The sequence below is a fragment of the Vombatus ursinus genome, unplaced genomic scaffold, assembly GCF_900497805.2.
Source record: "Vombatus ursinus unplaced genomic scaffold, bare-nosed wombat genome assembly UNPS02014811.1, whole genome shotgun sequence".
NCBI classification, from domain to species: Eukaryota; Metazoa; Chordata; class Mammalia; order Diprotodontia; family Vombatidae; genus Vombatus; species Vombatus ursinus.
The window spans coordinates 16,431,862-16,452,404 of NW_020954589.1; the positions used below are offsets into that span (position 1 = coordinate 16,431,862).

A 20,543-nucleotide genomic window follows, 5' to 3' on the forward strand; every position below is an offset into this window, starting at 1 on the left:
TTAGATTTGAACGCAGGTCCTCCTGACTGCAGAGCCGGTACTCTATCCACTGTGCCACCTAGCTGCCCCCCAGTTTTAATTTTTAAGGAATTATTTTCTTCAGTAAGCTTTTGTACTTTTTTTTTCTTTTGACCAATTCGTCTTCTTGAGGAGTTCTTTTCTTCAGTAAATTTTTGTGTTTCTTCTACCATTTGGCCAATTCTGCATTTTAAGGCATTCTTTTCATCAGTGGATTTTTGTGCTTCTTTTACCATTTGGCCAGTTCTATTTTTTAAAGTGTTATTTTCTTCAGTATTTTTTGTGCATGACTCTCCATATTTTTCTTGCATCACTCATTCCTTTTCCCAAATTTTCCTCTACCTCTCTTATTCAATTTTTTAAATCCTTTTGATCTCTCCCAGGAATTCTTTTTGGACATGTGTCCCAGTTTGCATCATTGTCTTTTTCTGGGTTGTGTCTTATATCTTTATCTGCCCTCTCACTATAGTAACTTGTTATGGTCAGGTTCTTTTTTTTTTTTGGCTCATTTTTCCAGCCTATTTTTTTACTTTTAACTTTTATGTTAAAGTTGGGTTCTGCTTCTGGGGTACACAGGTCACTGTCCCAAGCTTTAGGCCGTTTTTTCTGCTGTTTTCAGAACTAGCTCTAAGAGTCTGTAGGTTTTTGGTGTTTCCAAGGTGGTTTGATTTAAGGAGAAGTGTGATCACTACTCTCTTGGCCTGTGCTCTGTTCTTTATCCAGGAAGGGACTTTGTTCTTCTGTAGCTACCAGTGCTAACACTCCTCTGGGGCCTGAGACTATGACCAGGTCCCCTGCTCTTCTGATGTTGCAGTTGCTAGTGTTCCCCTCCTTCTTTGAATTCAGACTTGGGTTCCTGCCCTCCTGTGGACAACCTCAAGCTTCTTCTCTTCTCTGGAACCACAACTAGGCCCCCTGCTCCCCTGTGACTGCAAATGCTATCTCTCCTTTTAGACCTGAGACTGTGACCTGTAACTGTGTCTAGATAGTGAAACAGGTCTTGAATCCAGTGCCAACAAAAAGTGCCTTGCAATTTCCTTCTGATCTGTTGTCCACCCACCCCCACCCCCACTCTCTGTGGGCTGAAAGCTCCCAAAGCTGCCACCAGTGCACCTGCCTCCAAGGCCTGTGCCTTGGCTTGGCCTGCATTGCGCAGTCTGTGCTGTGCTGTGCTCTAGGTTTGACCCCCACTCCGGTGAAACAGACCTTTCCTGATGACCTCCCAAGTTGTCTTGGGCTAGAAAAATTATTTCACTTGGATCTTTTGTTGGTTCTGCCACTCTAGTATTCAATTTGAGACATTATTTTAGAGTTGTTTGGAGGGAAATTTGCTAAGTGCTTCTCTACTCCACCATCTTGGCTCCATCTCTGGTAGGTCTCATTTTTATGTTTCCTGTCTCTGTACAATTAATAGATGCCCAGTAATTATTTTGTCATAATGATTTACTTGAGACAAATTATTCATAAAGTTGAATTCTCATAGTTGTTTCTTCCCAAAGACAGAAGAGCTCTCCTGACAAATGTACATCTAATGTCATTCTTAATCTATGCTCTCATTTGGTCATCCTGTCTTCTTCCTTGGCATCAATGATCTCTATGAGATGAGCCCTAAATATCTTATCTCCATCTCCAACCTCTTCTATAGCTCCACTTACATGTTTGCTATTTTGTGTTGGATCTTCTGCCAGCACATTAAACTCAGCATGTCTAAAATTGAACTTGACCTCTTCCTTCCTGAACCTGTCCTTCCACTAAACTTCTCTATTTTTGTTAATGGTACCACCGTCCTCCTAGTCACCCAGGAGTCCTTACTCTTTTCTCTCCCTAACGCCACACCTCTAATCAGTTCCCAAGTTCTTCCTTTCTGCCTCTACCATATTGCTCATATCTATCCCTTTGTTTCCAATCTCATCACTGTCACTGAAGTTTAACTCTTCGTTTCTCCTCTCTTATACCGTTTCAATAATTTTAATTGGTCTTCCTGCCTCCAGTTATAGCCCTTATTTAATCATTCTACATCATTACTTGAGAAATCTTTCTAATGTACCACTACTGTAATGTCTCTGCCCTATTCAAAACCTGGAGTTTCTTCACGCTGTCTGCCAAATAAAATAGAACTTTTGATCTTGGCAAACAAAGCCTTCCATAATCTGGCTCCTGCCCTACCTCATACTACTCCATTATGTGGTTCATTTTCTAATCAAACTAGACCATTTTTTGTTCTCCATTTAATTCTGACTTTTCCCATCTTTGTGATTTTGCTCATGCTTAAAATAGACTTTTCCATCCCCATATGTTGTTGTCTTTCCTTTCCTTTGAGACTCAGTTCAGGTCATAGAATACCTCTGAAATGTAGCTTTCCATGACTGCCCTGTCCCCCTTCTCCTTCTCTACTCCTCTTCCACCACCACCCCATCTCAGAGGATGAGAGTGTTATGTGGCTCCTAAAATTTTTCCAGTTACTTTGCCTGACCTTCTTCTTTAAATTTATCTTATTGTTTCTAGGAACTTGGTTCATAAAATCATAGATTTAAAGCTGGAAGAGCTCTTTGACATCATGCAGTCCAACCCCTTCTTTTTTGTTTATAGATTTGTCCTTCTCATCATTGGCTTATGAACTCCTTAAGAGAAGGACCTGTGTCAAACTGTACTTTGCATAGAGAAAACCCTAAGTAGACATTTGATGAATGAATGAATTCTCTGTAGTTTTCCATAAGAAAGCATGTCACTGTTTTGTACTTTTGACTATAATTGTACAACCTTTGCATATGTATATTTCTAGATGACTGTTGCTCTCATCATGCAAGTCCTGATGTTTCATATTTAATGGCTATTTGTTTTATGTACAGTTGTTGGTCTATAAGAGTAAAATATGAGACAAGTCAATCCTCAGTTATTCTTAACTGATGAATTAATTTTTGTTCATAAAGACAATGTTTTGAGAAACTTTTTCTCCAAATAGTGCATTCTCCAGCATTTCACTAGATTCCAAGGATGTGACTAAACAGTATAGTTTCGATAATCATGCATAATTAAAAAGAGTACTTCCTAGGTAAAAAAATTCAGACTACAATGTGCAATTCAAAAAATAAAAATTAGCCTAAACTTGCCCATATCTTGCAATCTTATAGCCTAGCTTTTGAATACTTCTGGTATAAACCAGAGTCTGAGACCCCTTGGCACAGTTCTCCCTTTTGCATAAATTGACCAGAGAAATGAGGAAGAGTTTTTACTCTCAATCAAGTAGGTCAAGTAGATGATCTAGGGTAAAAACCCTGACCTCTGATCTGTTGGAGTAAAATATAGGCTCCAGAGGAGAACATGATTTCCAGTGGTTAACTGAATAAAGATCAAATATCTTTCCCTAACATTCAATGCCCTTCACAATTTGGCACCATCCAATCTTTCCAGATTTAGGTATATATTTTCCTTCACCTTCTATGAAAGCCCTACTCTAGTATCTTTCCATGTTGTTCTTTAAGAATATGGTCATAGAGTTGAGAAGATGATAAGCCTCTGGCAAATTCTGTCAAGCTATAAAAGTTTTGAATGTGATCATAATAAAAGACTAACTCTTCTTAGGGTCAATAAAAGCTCTGCAAGATTTTCCAAAGGCAAGCCAGTCTGCTCTACTCCTTCTGTTTAATTGTGAGCCCACCTTATTGTTCTTTTGTATACCTGTCCAAGATATTGTCACTGATGGATGAGATTTATAGATTTCTCATCTAACTTCATGTGTTTAGATAATAGGCATTCTTCATCCACTTTTATAAGTATAGAACAAAGAACAGAACAAAAGTCACATCATTGGTTGTAAGATTGGTAACACCATAGATTTAAGAAATTATGATTGGTTACATTAATGAAGGTGGTCATAGGCACAGGTGGGATCAGGCCCACGTCTCTCTGTTTTTAAGGAATGCCTTGTGAATTTATGGAGTCTAGCTGCATCTTGAGGGCATAGATACTGGACAGGAGTTACCAGACTGAGAGGCACCTGGCCATAAGATAAGGTCACCTGAAATTTAACAGCGATGGGAGTTTAGAATGAGACAAGGTCAACTTAGCCTGGTTCTCAGGATGACACACAGGTATCATTCAGCTTCTCGGAGACTGAAGTTATGTGAAGTAACAAACCTCCCTTGGCAGGCCTGATTTACAGGTGGTAATGAGATAATAGTTGTAATGTCCAAAGTTTCTCTTTAATTAGCAGTGTTCATGGGAGAGCTGTAGCCTGTATGTCTAGCTACAGAGAGGGAGACTGAATTTATGAACTTATGAGCTTCTTAGCTTAGAGACAAAGAGAAGGATCAGGCCTGTTACACAGTACACAGAGTATGGTTACAGAGTAGAATCACTTACAGAGTGGAATAAAATACAGAATACAGTAACAGAATTGAATATACAATACCAAATCAATATCTGCTTCTTTCAGTTCATTACAGGCCAACCGAATCTCTGAACTAAATTCAGAGATAAAGGGCCATGACTTATGCAGTTACAGGACAAAATCAATTACTTGTATATAGGATTAATAAGAAAATGATATAAGATCAATTTTAATCTTCTTGATAAGTTAGTGAGTTAATAGTGTATAAACATTGATCTCTTTGTACAACTATCCCTTTTTTCTCATCACAATCCTTAGTGTTTATGTCATCAGAATTGTCTTCTTGGGAATATGACATCCCTCTTGTACCACTTTCCTGTAAAATGTTAATCCGTAGAATTCTACCTATTCTTTCTCTTTACTCTTTGAAATTCACCCTCCTAAAATAAAGGGTATATCAGATTATACCTGTATTTCCCCCTCATCTCTTCCATGAATTGTGATATGATGTTATCATAACCTCCTAAGATTCCCATAGATTCTATTTATACAATGGGTTTTTCCTTGTTGTTTGGAATAAGGGCTAGGATAGCAATTCCCTTGTCACTTCTTCTACCCTCTGAAGAATGAAATAATCATTAAAACTGTTAATGTTAAAGTAGATGAGCAGTCTTAGGCAGTTGCTTTATGAGACATGTCAGACAGGCTGTCTCAGGAATATTTTATCACATACTCTTTTATTCCAGAAGGCTGGCACTATGGGAACCAAATATACCCACAGTACCCACACAGTTCTTGTGACTTGGGTGGCATACTAGAACATGTCTGTATAGAAAAGCACCCACATCTGGGAAGGTTTCCTGAAACCTCAACAAAATAATTATACCCTTCTCAAATACTAGAGCCTTTGTCTGGATCAGGGTCCTTCTTCACAGTCAACCAATTCTTCCACAAAGTTCCACAATATTGATGAGCAGTAGGCTCCACTCTCCTCTCTCTTTAAATTCTCTACAATATACCACCTCTGTGTACTTATAATGTCAGTTCAAGGAAGTTTATCTTTACTCACTATTCATGGATACCTGTGGCCATGGTGTTGCTAAAGGCAAGTTAAGAATATATCAGTTGCTCTACTCCAGCAGATGTCCAGATAGTTGAAGTTCCTCTTACTACTATAACATACCTATGCTAGTTTTGTGAACTCTATCTAGAACTCATCATCAATTTCCTTATTCTAGTTGAGTAATCCCATTTAAATGATTTCCATTATGTTTCTTCCTTTGGTTAATTCATTTCCTCACATGGATATATTTCCCTGATATAGATAGATAGATAGATAGATAGATACATAGATAGATAGATAGATAGATAGATATAGTGTTACTGTACCCCCCTTTCCCTAATTTTTCCTTTTTGAATGACATACCTTTCAGTTGCCACATTCTAGTCATGATTTACATTGCACAGAGCTTTAGTGATATCTCTGAAGTCAAATTTATGTTTTCAAACAATTAAATTTTTTTTCACTCAAATTTTGAACTTTTAAAAAATGTAAGTCATATGTGAACTAACTAATTAGGGGTTTTTGATGTTTATTATGTACTACTATGTGGTTTGTCTTCTAAGAATTATTCACTTAATTTAGCTTTCTACCAAAAATAGCAAAAGTGTAAGACTGTAACTACGTTAATTTCAGAAAGCCGTAACAAACCTTATATATCATTTTTCCTGCAATGCTAAAAATCCCTTTAGGGCACCTTTCAAAGATTAAATAATAAGTAATACTTTAACAGGAGATATCTATAAGAGAGAACATAAAAATTAGAATGGAATGAAAGATAAAGAATATATTTTGTCATGGCCACCACTGAGCAGTCTTATCTAATGATGAGGAATTTACTTCAGTTCTGAAAGGTTGGAATATATGAGGCTCTGAGATTGATTTAGCCTCAAGTCCCCAATTTGGATATACGATGTGTCCCCAAAGTCTTAGTGCAGTTTCAAACTATTAGAGCTTGAAAAACTACATGATTCTGACTTATGTGCCTTTGGGGAGAACAGTTTCAAGCACTGAGACTTTAGGGACACCCTTTAGTATTTGTCATGTCTCCCAATCAGTATGACTCCCCTATGAATGTTCCTGACTGACCACTCTCCCCAAAGGCATTTCAGTGAGAATCAAATATAACATCAGGGAAGACAGAAGGGAAAACTCCAAGGCCTTTACAGCCAAACTATTGGAATTATATAAGTGTCTTAACAATTTTAATTTTTTCCCTTCTCTTACATATAATTTGACTAAAGGTATGGTTGGTCTGACCAAGGTGTATCAGCACTGAAAGCAGCTGGCATAAATACCTACTGAATCTGGGTAACATATTTCAGATTTATGTTGGCTCAGCAGCTATGGGCCACTACCCTCTATGGCCCCAGTGTTGGGATGACATCTGAGAGAGCATGATGCTAGAAACTTATGATAGATTCTGAGTTATATGGTGAGAAGGGGGGACTGAATTGCTCTATCACCCAAGATTGTGACTAACAATGTGGTTAACAATAAGAATATGGATATCTCATGTAGAAAAACTTATATAAGCATATATTTTAAAATAGGAACTTCTGTTTTATAATATACAGTAATGTGCTATATAACTTTTATTAAATATTTTTATTTATAGAACAACGTAAACATGTGGCTTTTGGAACTTCAGGAGACGATAAAGAAGGTGTTGATGGTGAATCTAATGAAGCTGATGACAGTGAAAAGGAAGATGAATTTAAAAAGGTATTCATTGCTAAATAAATAAATTCACAGCTTCATGGGATTATAAAATTATTGAACTGGAAATAACCCTAAATGTCAACTAGTGCCTTCCTCTCCCTTCCAGAGGATCTACACTTGGAACAGAAATGTTTAGAACAGGGTGAATGAGACTTCTTTTTTTCCCAGGAAAAAAACAAAGCCTGCACAGATTTATAATATATGATACATTTGTAAACACAAACATCCCCCAACAGTTAAGGAAAATAATCTTCCTTACATAGGAACAGGCTTTGAAAGGGTTAAAAATAAAAGACTTATAAAGTACACTGCTGTGCAGTGAGGATGTGACAACCGAGTATGTATAATGGCCTGGTAAAGGGGACATGGGGACTGTTATGGACAGGTGAAATCATATTAAAGGAAATTATGTGGAATTGCTCAGATAATTTTATTGCATTAGAATTTTGTTACATTAAATCTTTTTGTTGAAATAAGCTAAAAAGGACACTTGGTTTTTACCTTTTTCCAATCCTAGATTTTTTTTGGTAATAACTTATAACCTAAATGATATCTAAGTGAGGATAGAAGGTCCAGATGAAGAAGGGCTGATGTTCATACAATAGTCCCACGTACCATCCTTTCCCTGTTCTGTCCTTTAATGGGCAGCAAGTTTCATGTGAGTTAACAGTGTGAACATGACAGACCCCACCCAAAGTAGCATGAGCTTATGCTGTGTCAATTGAAACATAGAGACCAAAACATGGACATATTATGCTCTGCTTTGTTCAGAACCCACTTGGATTATATTTAGTCCTGGGTACAAAATTAAGGGAGAACATTTACAAACTAGAACTCCTGAACAGGATGGTGAGACTGGAAGCCATAACACACAAGGACTAGAATATTCATATTCTTTAAATCAGTGATACTGCTACGAGTCATAAACACTGATATTACCATTTCCTAAAGACATTCAACTAACGTAAATTAATTGCCATAAGGAAGAGAACAAAAGAGTCAAGAAATAGCTACAGTTGACCAACTCTTTTCTACATCAATGAAAGTGGGCTCCAGCAAACTACATAAAGGAATAGAAATGGCAGAAAACAAAAATTGGAATTAATGAATGAAGAAGCATAAATGCTTATGGCGTGCACAGTCCTATGCTGTGAACTGAGAATACAAATAGAAAGGCAAGACAGACTTTGTTTTCAAAGAGCTTATGTTCTAACAGGAAAAAAAAACACGTTGAGGAAGTTTTCGTTTTAAGTCAGTTGGAAAGACCCTGTTAAGGTACAGATGAAAATGAGTTTTCTTTAATGTCATTTCTATTAATAAAACCATATCCATTTTTGGTATTGAGCCATTTGATAATGCCAGGGACTTTGACAACAAGAGTTTTCTTTTACAGATTGTTAGTATCTGTGGCTGCTAACAAATCGGGCCATACCACTTGCAGATGTGGTTGCCAGATTGTATCTTCACAAGGATTTATTTCTGGCTGTTACCAGAGTGTATGTGGAAAGGCGGGGGGCAGAGCAGGATAGAGGAGGCAATGTGTGGTGCTATTTCTAGAGTTCTTGGGCTTAGGGTGCTGGATTTTAAGGGATATAGTTGTCAAGTTGGTGTTATTGATATGATTTATATAGCACATACCACCTCCGGTGACTCAGGGTACCTTGTCTACTCTGTTGGTGGCAGTTGTTTGACAGTTATTGTTCATGGAGATGGTGGGCCCCTTCCCAACAGGATTGTTCCCCTATAGCTATGGGGCCTAGACTGGAAGCAGGGACAGTATGGTTTGAGTGTCATTACTATTCCTAGGCTGTTGGGCTTAGAGCTGTCTCCACTGAAGTCTGAGAGTAGGTGGTGGTCATTGAGAAGAGCAACTGGACCAGAAGGAGGTCAGTGCTAGAGGCAACACAATTTTGAGGATATTGAGGTGTTGTATTGGTTCTCAATGTATTTGAAAGAAAGGAGGACACCAAAGTTTTAGGAAAAATTCAAACATTATTACTGAAAGAATGGAAATGAATATAAATAAAGAACTACTGATGTTTATGATGTATATTTATGAATATAAATAAATAACTGCTGATGTTTTCTTTTCCTCATTTCATGTCATTCAAATGTCTTCTGCCACTGTCTCCTCCTTCACCTGTTTCACATGAAAAGGCTTTTCTCCTTGGCAGGATAAACACCTCCACCTATACAAGTGATCCCTTCCCATCTCATCTCCTCCAGCAAATTGCCTCTTTTATTAACTCTTCTTCACTAATTTTCAATCTCACCGTGTCTACTGTCTGCTTTCCCATATCTGCAGACATATCTGTGCCTCCCATTTTCAAAAACCCATCTCTCACTTCATCCATCTATTGCTCTCATCATCCTGTGTCTTTGTAACCTTTGCGGCTGAACTCCTTGAGAAAACTAGCTATACTAGGTGCCTCCACTTCCTTTCTCTCACTGTCTTTTTAACTTTTTAACTCTTTGTAGTCTGGCTTCCAGCCTCATTTAACTGAAACCACTCTCTCAAAAGTTACTTATGATCTCTTAATTGCCAAATGTAATGGCCTTTTTTCATTCCCCATCCTTCTTGATCTCTCTGCACTGTCAATCACCCTTTTTTCCTTGATACTCTCTTTTCTCCAGGTTTCCATGACACTGTTTTATCCTGATTCTTTATCCAGACTTTACCAATTTGACTATTCTTTCTAAATTTCTCTTGTTGGATCTTCATCCAAGTCATCCATATCAAACTGGACTGAGGGCATCTTTTGGTAGCTTGAGAAGGGAATAGGCAGATTTTTTGCAAGTGATTATTTTATGGCTCAGCTGTGTGTAGGCAGAACATGATTTAAAAACAATATAGTAAAATATTCTGTCAATATTCAAAGTATCTACTTCTGCTAACTTCACAGGACCTATTTCAGCCATCCTCCAATCCTGGACCTTTGTTGAGTTAATTTTCTAATGCCTCTGGTCAAATTCCTTCTTAAAATTTCTCACTCTTGTTTTCTTTCTACATTATTAGAAGTCCATCTCCTGATACACAACTATGCCTTGGACTTTGTCAGGTCAGTATTCTTGGGTCTGCTCCTTCCTCAGTACTGCTCATCCAGTTTCCCCCTCAACCAAGGGTAACCAGGGATAACACACCCCTCCCACACCCAGCCCCGCTATTAGGAATGAACTTCCTCACAAAAACTATGATTCAAAATCTTGTTTACTCTCCTATTAGGTGGTTATCAGTGCCCACGCTGGACAGGGATATGTGTGAAAACTTCTTCCCCTTTTCTTTCCACATAGTAGATAGAGCCTGACTTGGAATCAGGAAAACCTGATTTCCAAACCTGCTTTGAACATTCATTAGCTGTGTAATCCTGGATGTGTTGCTGCACTTCTCTGAACATCAGTTTCTTTATAAGGCGGGAATAATAATAGTACCTACTTCAAAGAGTCAATGTTGCGAGGATCAAGTAGATAATACTCTGTATAAAGCATTTTTCAAACCTTGGAGTGTCTATAAATGTGAGCTATTATTATTTTTGCCCTGCAACCTCTTCCAGGAAGGAGCTCACATCTTTGACTTCTCCCAATCCACTGAGTCCCCTTAAGAATTTTAGTGTACCCAGTAGTTCAAGAACAACTGTATTAGAAGCTGTAACCCCAAAACCTACTTACCAATCAAACAGAGGTTGAATACTTGCTCTGCTACCTGTCAAAATGTACTCCCTAATGAGTGACCTCATTCACAACAGAAGAAAGTTTCATTCAGAAAGACCAAGAGAGATTCATAGTCTAGCTTCATTATACCTTTGAAGACCTATAAACTGACCCATTCTAGAATGGAGGGGAGGGGCTCAGTGGTGGTCCATGTTAGTACCTTCCATACCTTGAGCGTAGATTTCACTTAGATTTGATCAGTTCAGGGATAAGCTAACCAATACTTTTCCAGGATGAGCTTGCCAAGGAGGAGGTGGCTTCATTCTTGCCAAGTCTCATGCAGTACAACTTTTTGATTAAAATATAATCCAAGCTCCAGTCCAAGAAGACCTGGGCAGTTCACTTCAGTCTCTAATGAAGGCCCTAATTCTTGACCAGAATAAATATCTATGTGGATAAACAAGAGCTCATTTTAGCTGATCCTTATGTAATACAGTAATAGAAGCTTGTATTGTGGATAGCCTGATCACTACTGGGCAGAGAGTTACAGGTGAAAGAAATCATTGGTGCTAATTCCAGAATTTTTTTCATGTTATTTTAACTATTGACAACATTTGTGTTAACAGAGCTATATAATACAAGCACATATAATGGCCTCATATTACACATTAGATACATTTTTGAAAGTTTCTTTAGAGCTGGAAGAGACCTTAGAAATCAAGTTAGGTATATTAAAATTGCTTATGATTATTATTTTACATATAATGCCAAGAACATGTTCGTACAAAAATTTGTTCTAGAAATTATAATAAAATAATAATTGATACTTCTTTAAAGAAATATTCTGCCTTTGACAGTTAAAATCATATGGAAAGGGGCAGCTAGGTGGCACAGTGGATAGAGCACCGGCCCTGAACTCAAGAGGACCTGAGTTCATATCTGGCCTCAGTCCAAATACTTGACACTTCCTGGCTGTGTGACCCTGGGCAAGTCACTTAACCCCGATTGCCTAAAAATTAAAAAAAAAAAATAAATTAAATAAATAAAATCATATGGAAGCCATCATATAATTCAACAAAAGGGCAGAAAATGTGGATTAATAGAGACATCTGGATGGCACAGTGGATTAAACACTGGTTGTGTTATCAAGAAGACCTGAGTTCAAATCCAGCCTCAGACACTTACTTATGTGACTGGAGGCAAGTCGCTTAACACTCTGTCTACCTCAGCTTTAAAACAGGGATAATAACAAGACTTGTCTTCCAGGGTCATTGTGAGGAACAAATGAGATATTTGTAAAGCACTTTTCAAGCCTTAAAGTGCTATACAAATGTTCATTATTACCATCACCACCACCACCACCACCACCACTACTACTTCTGGAATCCCTTGTGGGCTAGGTAGGAACGATTGGGATGTTCCACTTGCTGTACTTCTTTACTTGCTGGGAGTCCTGGAAAAGGTAGAAATGGTAAGGGTGATGGCACAGGTGCTTTGACAGTAGTCACTTGGAGATCTGTACTTCAGAATTTCAGGAGGAAAGGGTCGTGATTCACTGGAAAGAATATTGAACTATAAGGAGTTATGGGTCTCGGATTCTCCTCTCGGCTCAGTTACTAGGTGTAGGAAGCAAGGTATGCCATTTGACTCTTTGAAGCCTCGTTTTCTTCCTCCAAAAAGTGAGAACATTGGATTGAAATCGTTTCTAGGGTCCCTCACTAAAGTTTTATGGATAATGTTGGCAATTGATTTATCGCAATGATAAATGAGTGTGGTATAATGAAAAATAGAAAAAGAGTTTAAGAGTTAAATTTCATTTTATATGAAATGACTCTAATTAGGTTATTTTCATTATCTCATTCTCTTTATGTCATTTTTATTACTGTATTAGGATTTTTATGTAATATATTGCTTATTTCAGGAATGTAAAGAAATCTATGCATTTTTTAGTCACCAATTACTGGACAGTCTTCAGAAAGCTACAAGATTATCTTTGGATACTATGAAAAAAAGAATACTTGTTACAGGGTAAGTTGAAAATCTTTTTAATTTATTTAGTAATAGCACTGTAGTGAAAATATTTATAATTTATTTGGTAATATTTAGCATTGTAGAAACTTAGTTAACACTGTAAAAATCATAGAATCACATATGTAGGAGCCAAAATCCATTAATTATGTTTATATTTTTAAATTCTTAAATGATCTTTAGCATTTTAGACAAAATGTACAAACAAATTGCATAAATTTTTTGTTTAAATTAGTGCTTTGAAAATAAACAGAAAATATGGGATTATGAAAATCATAGAATCCCAAAATAGGTACATGATATTCAGAGCACTGTGCATATTCATAAATTAGAAATTTTAGACAATGTAAGGTATGATGGTATTTATATTTTATACATTTTTTAAAAATCTTATTTTAATATGAAACATCCCAAGGATGGAAGAAGAATATTTTACTTACTGTTAGTTCACTAATTCATTCAATAGAAATTTAAGTGACAATTAGGCTTGGTGAAAATAACAGAATAAAAAATTTGTATTTATATTTTATTTTTGTCCATTTAAATATGTCAGGATTAATGTAAGGAAGGAACTTAATGGTTTATAAAATGCTGTGTGGAAATGAGCTATTATAGTTAGAAGAGAACTGGAGTTGGGCATTGACAAAGAGGCAGGATTTGAACAAGCACAGATAGAGAGGCTTTGGACTTCTTTGAAACTTCCTTATTACCAACTGATGACTGGTGGGAAGCAAACAGAAAGATGAGACTCAGCAGTTCTTGATTTCCTCTCATCTCATTTTACAGAAAATTCTACTCCTTAGACCCTTAGTCCTGTCTCCAACAGCAACAACAAAAAATCTGTACCAATCAGTGGAATGCATACATACGTACACATACATACACACATACATATACATACATACACATATGCATACATGTAAATACATGCATATTTGAGATATATATATATATATAAAGAATGGAACTTGTTTTCACAGTTTTACTGATTTTCACCTCATATTTAAGTCTCAGTATTCTCAGTATGAACACTTCTTTCTTTTGAACTTTTATTGACTGTTCTTGGGTATGTAAGCAAAATAAAAACACATTTCAAAGTGCGTTCAAATCTTCACTTATAAGAGGATGAGATTTGGGCATGAAGTTTTTTGTTTCTTAGTTTTATGATTGTGTATTTTTTTTGTCAAAGTAATTTGGTATTTTTAAAAATATCATTCTTGGAGCTGAAATTTTAGTAGTATCCAAAACTGTATTAAGTTGGCTTAGGATGGAGTCTATATATAAATTTCCATCTTAATTACAGCACTTACGGGCGAAAAAAATCTGAAGAGGTTATTTCTTTTATACAAACTGAAGTACATCTTGCTATACCTAATGTGGTAAGTTGTATTTGATATTCAGAATCATAAGATGATGTTTACATAGAATTTAATAAGCAAAATGGATAGATTCAACATTAAATCAAAACAGCAGTTTTTAAATTTTTTCATCTCAGGAATCTTTGACACTCTTAAAAATTACTGAGAACTCTCCAAAGGGTTTTTGTTTATATGGGTTGTATCTATCAATATTACAGTATTAGAAATGAAATATCTTAAGTATTATTATGAAAATGGTTTTGATTTCATCAAACACCTGAAAGGGTCTCATAGATACCCATGAGACTCTGAACCATTCTTTAAGAACCATTGATTTAAAAGATAGTAATTTTTATAGGTTGCACTTAAATTTTTTGCTATATTAAATGTACTTCAACATTTAAAGGTGAAGATATTTATTATTTTCTTACTTATGCTACAACTAATTTTCACATAGTTTGGCATTTGATTTGCTGCTTTACAGAAATCTAGCATTAGACTCACTGAAGATGAATATTATCCACCTCCCCATTATTTAATTAATGCATTTCCATTCTTCAATTGAAGTACACAGATCACTCTTGCATTAATTCTGGTGTTTGTGGCAGGTTACATCCCCTTTCTACAAACACCATTATAAAAAGCATTCAGTATAACAAAACAATTTCCCTGTTCTGGTGGGTTGCCCATATAAGCAATTCTCTATTTCTTTGGTTATGGTAAGTTCTATACAGTAACATATGGTGCCTTCATTTAAGCCCTATGAGGATCACTTGATAGTTTAAAATTTTATTTGAATGCTTTTTCCAATCAACAACCACTTATTAAGAATCTACTGTATGTAATGCATTGTGCTAAGCCTTAGGCATGCACAGATATTGGAGGTGCAGGAGAAGGGATGTGAGAGAGCAGCTTTTGTTCCTCCATCAAGATCCTTTTCTGCTCCCTACTTCAAACATGCCATCCACTTACATAAAAACCATTGAAACTTTCAAAGTATACTCCCTCTACATTATACTTTCTGATAGCAAAACTGATCTGGAATTTCATCAGTATGGAATATCTACATTGGAGGGAATACCTTCTGCTGATAAAGATTCAGTAGTTCCTGAGCACTCTTATCCATTTCCTTCTATAAGTTTACCAAAGGAAACCACACCTCACACACTCCAAGGATATCAGTGGACAAATCTCTTGCTACTTGAATGAACAAAGTACCAAAAAAACAAAACAAAACAGAGAAAGGGTAAGTCCAGGGAGTGGGAAGGAAGAAGAGATGTGAATATTACCCCTCTCTCATTCCTGTAAAGGGTTCTGAATACTTCCTTTTCACTTTTAAGAAATTTTAAGAAGGAAATCTAACATAGCGTCAAGGATTTTATAGTTTACAAAATTCTTCCTTAGGAACATAACATTTTAAATGATTTAAAATGAAAATATTCTTAATCAGATTTCATGTCTCAATTTGAATAAGTCTCTTAAGAGTGAACAGTTACTTCATGCATTTGCCAGTGGGAAACAAATAATTCTGGAAGCTACTCATAATTTAACTGCAGAAATTCATTCAGCAATTAATGAATTGGCATAACTAAACTCAATTCTTCATCTTGGCATTTATAAAACAGATAATTTAAGACTGTAAAGAGTATTTCCTTCATGGTATCACAAAGTGTGGTGGTGGATCTGTGAATCTGGCAAGGAGTAATTGGGTGGATGGATTTGTATTTTATCATAACACTGTTCAGTTCAATTTACAAGAAAATCACTTAACCTCTGTTTGCCTTAAGTTTCTTCATCCTTGAAGTGGGGGAATTTTTCCTTCACAACATCCCTGGGAGGTAAGTGCTATAATTATCCCCATTTTACAGATGAGGTAATGAAAGCAAATGGAAGCTAAGTGACTTACCCGAGCCCACGTAGCTAGTTAAGTGTCAGAAGCAGGATTTGAACTAGTCTTCTGGACTCCATGTTAATTGCTCTCTCAGCTACCCTACCCAGCTGTCTCAAATAGACCAGGTACTATTATTGGCCTTCAGGATAAAGACCTTTGAACACATATAATTAGTCAGAATAGGACAGTGTTTTTTCTTCCAATATTCTGGAAAATATGTAGCATGCCACAAATTAGTGCTTTTATTTCATGTAGGTAATAATTCCTAGTTTGGATGACATTCAACAAGCCATCAATCGTATGATCCAATTAACTCTAGAAGTGAGTAGAGGAGTGACCCACTGGGGACAGCAGCAAGTGCGGCATGTGAAGTCAGCACTATCATCAGCACAAGGTAGCTCAGGGGAAGTGGATAAAATGGAAGAAAGTTAACTTTCCATTTAAAATGTTGAAATATAAGATCTCTATACTTTTATATTTTTAACTACAATGACAAAATATGATAATGTAATTATGTAATAGAATTATAGAACCTCCAAAATGGAAAAGACTTCAAGAGATCATAGCTATAGTTCATCACATTGACTATAGGAGAGATAATTAGGAAAACATTTTAAAATATGCTATGTAAGCTTAAAATGACCTATCGTTTTATTACTTTGTTAAATTACATATTTAAAATGAATACTGCATGTTCTGCAAATATAAACATGAATTTATGGATAAGGACTTTCATTTTATAGGTCTCTGGGTTTCATAAGCTTAGATGTTTAAAAGTTAAAACCAGTCTTAGAACTATGCCTACCATTAATTAGCATACATCTCATTTGGTGAACTCATCTGTTTAGACTATAGTGCAAATAAGACTGAATTCATGGTTTCCCCCTGCAAAAATGAAGGAACTTTTCATTTTGCTACTCTTGTGATGTGAAAGTAATCTAGAATTGGGTAAGCTCTCCTAGGCATTTTTCTAGGGCTGGAGCAATGGTCTCTCTCTTTTTTACACATCTTTGAGAGCAACATTTGTTACTAGTGTAGGAATAACTTTTTTTCTTAATATGTAGGGGAGAACTGCACTTCATAATCATGATATAAGAGATTTAAACCTTCTGAGGAAAGAATTGAGTGAAAGAAGCAAAATAAAGAAAACTATCTTTAAGAATAAATATAAAATTTATACACATTGATAGACAATTTCAGTTGGGAAGGTAGAATAAAAATTTTAAAAAATTAATATATAGTATTGCATCTTAACTTTTACTAAAGCAGCATAATGTGGTAGAAAGAGGAAAATTAAAGAAACAAGCCTCTCAGAGTTTGAAGAAACCATAAAAGCCAGAGCCCAGGCCAACCTACACCTGACCAAGAATATTCTCTGTAATATTATTAATAAGTTGTCATCCAACTGCTTCTTGAAGGCTTCTAAGTCAAGGGGAACCTACTACTTTATGACATAGCCCCATGCCACTTTTGAACAGTGCCAATTGTTAGGAAGTTTTTTTTCCCTGATATCAAGCTAAAATTTGCCTTTTTGTTACTGCCACTGCATGGTCTTGGTTCTGACTTCTAGAGACAAGCCAAACAAATCTATTCTCTCTTAAACATGACAGACTTCAGATACTTAATGATGGTTATTTCTCTTCTCTCCCAGTCTTCTTTTTTTCCAGACTAAATGTCCTAGTTCTTTCAGTTGATCCTTACATAGCGCAGACTCAAGGCCCTTCAGTATCTTGGTTGCCCCACTGGATGCACTCCACTTTATCAATATCTTTCTTAAATTGTGTTACCTAGTAATGAACACAATATTCTGGATCCAGGCTGAGTAGGGCAAACTGCCGAGTGTATGTCACTTCTTTATTCCTGGAAACTATTCTTTTTTGTTGTTGTTAGAAGGATCATTAATATTTCATTTATTTTTTAAATTCTTATTTTTATTGATATCTTTTGTTTTGTTATAATTTATCTGTCCTGCCTCCATATAAAGAAAAACTAAAATCCCTGTAGCACATAGACACAGTCAAGCAAAATGAATCCACACATCTACCATACTTCCAAATATAGGTCTCATTCTGTACCTAGAGTCCATCACCCTTGTGTCATGAGGTGGTAATAGTATGCTTCATGCTTAGTCTTCTAGAGTCATTTTGGTCATTGCATTTGTTCAGAGTCTTTCATGGTGGTTTTTCTTTTTAATATTCTATTTGTTTTGTTCTGCTTACTTCTTTCTGCATCAGTTTATAAAATTCTTCTTAGGTTTCTCTGAAATTCTCTCTTTTGTTGTTTCATGTGGTGCAGTAGTGTTACATTACATTCATGTACTATCATGATTTGTTCAGTCATTCTTTAATTGATGGGTGCTTTCTTTTGTTGAAAGCTATTCTTTTTTTTTTTTTTTAAGGCAATTGGGGTTAAGTGACTTGCGCAGGGTCACACAGCTAGTAAGTGTTTGTGGCCAGATTTGAACTCAGGTCCTCCTCCAGGGCTGGTGCTCTATCCACTGCGCCACCTAGCTGCCCCGAAAACCATTCTTAATGTAGCTTAAGATGGCATTACCGTTTTTTTTAAATGCAACATCAACTTGCTGATTCATATTTAGTCTATAATCTGCTTAAAAAAAAACAAAAAAACCTAAGATTTTTTTCAGAACAATTGTTACCTTACTATACCTTTCCCACCTTGTACACATGAAGTTATTTTGAAATTTTTGAATCTAAGTTATAAGGCTTTATATTTATCCCTATTTGATTTTATCTTTAATAAATGTAGGTCAGCACAACGGATAGAGCACTGGGCCTGGAATAAGGAAGACCTGGGTTCACATATGGCCACAGACATTTACTAGCTATGTGAATGTGGTCAAATCACTTAACCTCTGTTTGCCTCAGTTTCCTTAGCTGTTAAATGGAGATAATAACATTTGCCTCCCAGAGTTGTTGTGAAGATCAAGTAAGGTAATAATTGTAAGGTTCTTACCTCTCACATAGTGAGAGTGCTATGTAGAATAAGTGCTATAAATGTTTGCTATTACTATTATTCAGTTGGTGCTCTAGTCTGTCAAGATCTTTTTGAATGCTGTCTTACTCATTCATCATGTTAGCTTTCCTTCCCAGCTTCATGTCATCTGAAAATTTGATACTGACATCACCTTTTTCTTTATCAAAGTCATCAGTTAAAATTCTTAACAGCTTGAGGTCAAGCTCTTAAGAGGGACAGCAGAATCTGTTGAATGAAGGCCCAACACCAGGACGCATGGACATGTGATGAATCTGTTTCTGGAAGTCTGTGATGATGTGAAGTGGAGGGGCCTGGCTTTCCACTTCAGAGGCATCTGTTGATATTTTCCTTCTACTTGCCATATGGTAAAGAAAAGACCTCTTGACTGGTTGCTGGGTCAGAACTTAGTGTGCATACAGAAAATGCTAATTGACCAGATTAGACTCTTTTTCTTGCCAGTGGTGAAGGCAAGGACTGCTATAAGCTTCCAGGAGGGGAAAGACCACTTGTCCGTGGTCACATATGGTTGTATGATCAGGAGTACAGCACAGCTGCCTGTCTGTCTCTATCATGTCTGTCCTTTCCTCTTCTTCAGTGAAGGGGTAATGGAGATATATGTACCTTTTAAAATGATGCACATTCTGCAATGATGGTTGAAGTATGTACTTAATTAATCCCGACTTGCTGCTTGCAGCATCCTACTAGAATTTTGGAAAGGCTGGAATTAGTTCGAATCAATGTTGATACTCCAATGAGTATTGGAGGGTCTAGAATACTCATTCTATTTCATAGTGGAAGCAGAAGGAAAATAAAAATTGAGTAGTCTTCTCACTTTCATCATTCCATCCTTTGATCTGTATCTTCTCTTCTACAGAACTTTTAAAAAAACATTCTTTTTTGTCCTCAGTGTTTGTTGTCAGCTTCATTTCATTCTAGGCATTAGCATTTTTGATTTTAGACTTAGGTCATAATACTCTCCTGTTTTGCTCTAAGGAAAGTGTTTTGGAAACTTTGGTCAAGAAACTTATAGTCTAAATGGAGAAACACATATACACACATACAATAGGTAATAAATATCAGAATTTAGAGCAAGAAGCAATAATTATGGGCTGAGATGGCCAGAGAAGGCTTTATAAAGGAGGTGGGAAGAAAGATATGTATTTGAAAATATTGGGAATTACTCCTTAGTCTTTTTTTGTGGTAATAACTCAATTCTTTTAACTTTTCCTTATTCTGTCTTTTAATCGTTTTTATTTCAGTTATTTTCTGGACCTTTTAATTTCTCCATTTTTAAGATATAGAGACTATATACCATACTCTAAAAAGTTAATATTTGATGTTGAGAATAGCACATGTATGGTTGTTAAGTACCAGGAGCTGGAGAATATAAGTAAAGTGTAAGATTTGAATGTTAAATATAACCATTGAAATAGACTAACTTGTTCTAATTAGGGAAACTAAAGGTTGAACATTTCATAATGTAATAATTTGCTT

General features: G+C 36.1%; 1 protein-coding gene across 1 annotated transcript in view; it reads left to right on the top strand.

Moving 5' to 3' along the window:
* The window catches only part of DNAH8 (dynein axonemal heavy chain 8), a 404,075-nt gene that overhangs the window by 100,738 nt on the left and 282,794 nt on the right, over positions 1–20,543 (top strand). The window contains exons 22-25 of the mRNA XM_027876336.1: positions 7,027–7,133; positions 12,700–12,806; positions 14,110–14,185; positions 16,311–16,449. Of these exons, the coding sequence (XP_027732137.1) occupies positions 7,027–7,133; positions 12,700–12,806; positions 14,110–14,185; positions 16,311–16,449 (429 nt within the window). The remainder of the gene's footprint in view (positions 1–7,026; positions 7,134–12,699; positions 12,807–14,109; positions 14,186–16,310; positions 16,450–20,543) is intronic.